The sequence below is a fragment of the Aristolochia californica genome, unplaced genomic scaffold, assembly GCF_029961685.1.
Source record: "Aristolochia californica isolate CCGP_79_NKW_82.1479 unplaced genomic scaffold, dmAriCali1.0.hap1 SCAF_10, whole genome shotgun sequence".
Taxonomy (NCBI): Eukaryota; Viridiplantae; Streptophyta; class Magnoliopsida; order Piperales; family Aristolochiaceae; genus Aristolochia; species Aristolochia californica.
Window position 1 is genome coordinate 23303007 of NW_027181771.1, and position 1911 is coordinate 23304917.

At 43.0% G+C, this 1911-nt stretch overlaps 1 protein-coding gene across 1 annotated transcript; it reads right to left on the reverse strand.

The window, feature by feature from the left end:
- On the reverse strand, positions 1-1095 carry LOC137942930 (uncharacterized). The gene is made up of 6 exons (XM_068788651.1): positions 951-1095; positions 792-854; positions 636-688; positions 341-553; positions 88-159; positions 1-39 (listed from the first exon to the last, which is right to left on the reverse strand). The coding sequence occupies exons 1-6, from the start codon at positions 1093-1095 to the stop codon at positions 1-3; spliced, it is 585 nt and encodes a 194-aa protein (XP_068644752.1).
- Between the last annotated feature and the right edge of the window lie 816 nt (positions 1096-1911).

Genomic DNA, 1911 nt, shown 5'->3' on the forward strand with positions numbered 1-1911 from the left:
CTACTCCCATGTCACATCTTCTTTTTCGGTGTCCTTCCACTGTACAAGAATCTCCCATCGGTCATTAATCTAACGGGCCTACAATACCGTAGCTGGAGTAAGAATAACCTGTCCATTGTCCACTGGAGGAAGAGACGGACTTGCCGACGGAGGTGGACCCTTAAAAGGGTTTAAGTAATAAAACATGAAAAAGTTTAGCTGTGGCGGGAAGTTGCAATTGATAGGCTATTGTCCCGATGCGCCGAATAATAGCGAAAGGCCCAAAGTATTTTGGGGAATGTCTATGACGTTGTTGGCTCGCTAGTGAGTATTGACGGTACGGATGGAGTCGTAACCAGACATAGTCACCTTCCTTGTATTTGATATCCCAATGTCCCTTATCGTAGAAGTCCTTCATACAAACTTGTAGTTCGAGGAGCCGATTTGAAGTATTCTGTAGCATCTGGTCCCGTTCCATAAGTGCTTGATCAATAGAGTCCATGCGGGTGGAGCCTAGAGTATATGATAGAAGCCAAGGCGGATTTCTGCCATAAAGAACGTTGAAGGGAGTAGACTGTAAAACGGTGTGGAAGGAGGTGTTGTAACAATATTCCGCACAATAGCCATTATATCCAAGTTTTAGGACGATCACCCACAAGACATCGGAGATACATTTCCACAGTGCGGTTAACGACCTCTGTTTGTCCGTCTATTTAAGGATGATATGATGATGAGAACTTCAACTTAGTGTCGTAGAGACGAAATAGTTTCCGCCAAAAAGTACTGGTAAAAAATGCATCCCGATCACTGACAATTGATTCTGGAACCATGTAAATGAACAATATGCTCGATAAATGTATGTGCCACTGTGGAAGCTGTATACGGGTGAGTCATGGGTATGAAGTGAGCATCCTTGGAGAATCAATCCACCACCACAACTAATATCGACTTGCCAGAAGATAGTGGAAGACCTTCGACGAAGTCCATAGAAATATCAGTCCACACTTGTGTAGGAAGTGCCAAAGGTTGCAAGAGACCCGCTGGACTCAAGTGTTCGGCCTTGTTACGTTGACACACTAGACAGGATGCTACATATTCTGCAATGGAGGTCTTCATACTCTACCAATAGAAATCCGCTCGAATGCGATGCAAGGTTTTCTGGTTGCCTTCATGAGTACTGTCATGGTATGTTGAGATGATGGATGAAACCAAATCTGAAGTGTAGGATGTAGAAGTGTGAGCGATAATAAATAAGAGAGTCCTGAATGGTCCATCTAGAGTCCATGGCCCCCTTTGTGATGTTCTTGTGCATATCGAGAAGAACCGGATTGGTGGCATTTTCCTCCTTCACCAAGTCTAAAAGAAGAAAATGAAGTTGGCATATAGCATATAGAAGTGGCGCACGTCGGGACAAGGCATCGGTCACCTTGTTTAATCTATCGATGTGGTATTACACCATAAAGTAGAATCCCAACAATTTACTTATTTAGTGTTATTGAGGAGAAGTCGTGAGGCCCTGCTCCAACAAATATTTGAGCCTGTAATGATCAATCCAAATAAGAAATGCACTACCCCATAAATACGGGTGCCAATGTTGTACAACTTTGGCCAACCCGATTAACTCCCGTTCATATGCAGGCAATTTGTAATGTCGTACTGCCAGATGTCAACTGAAATAAGTAATAGGGTGAAAGTGTTGTTGTAGAACAACCCCAATGCCCCCACCTGATGTGTCACACTCGACCTCAAATAACTTTTCAAAATTGGGAAGTTGCGGAACTGGTGCTAATGCAAGAGCTAATTTGAGATCAGAAAAGGACTGGGTAACCTACTCATTCCAAATAAAGGAATTTTTCTTGAGGATATTTGTCAATGGTGTAGGAATCGGTCCATAGTTTCTGATAAATTTCCTGTAATAACCTGCCAATCCCA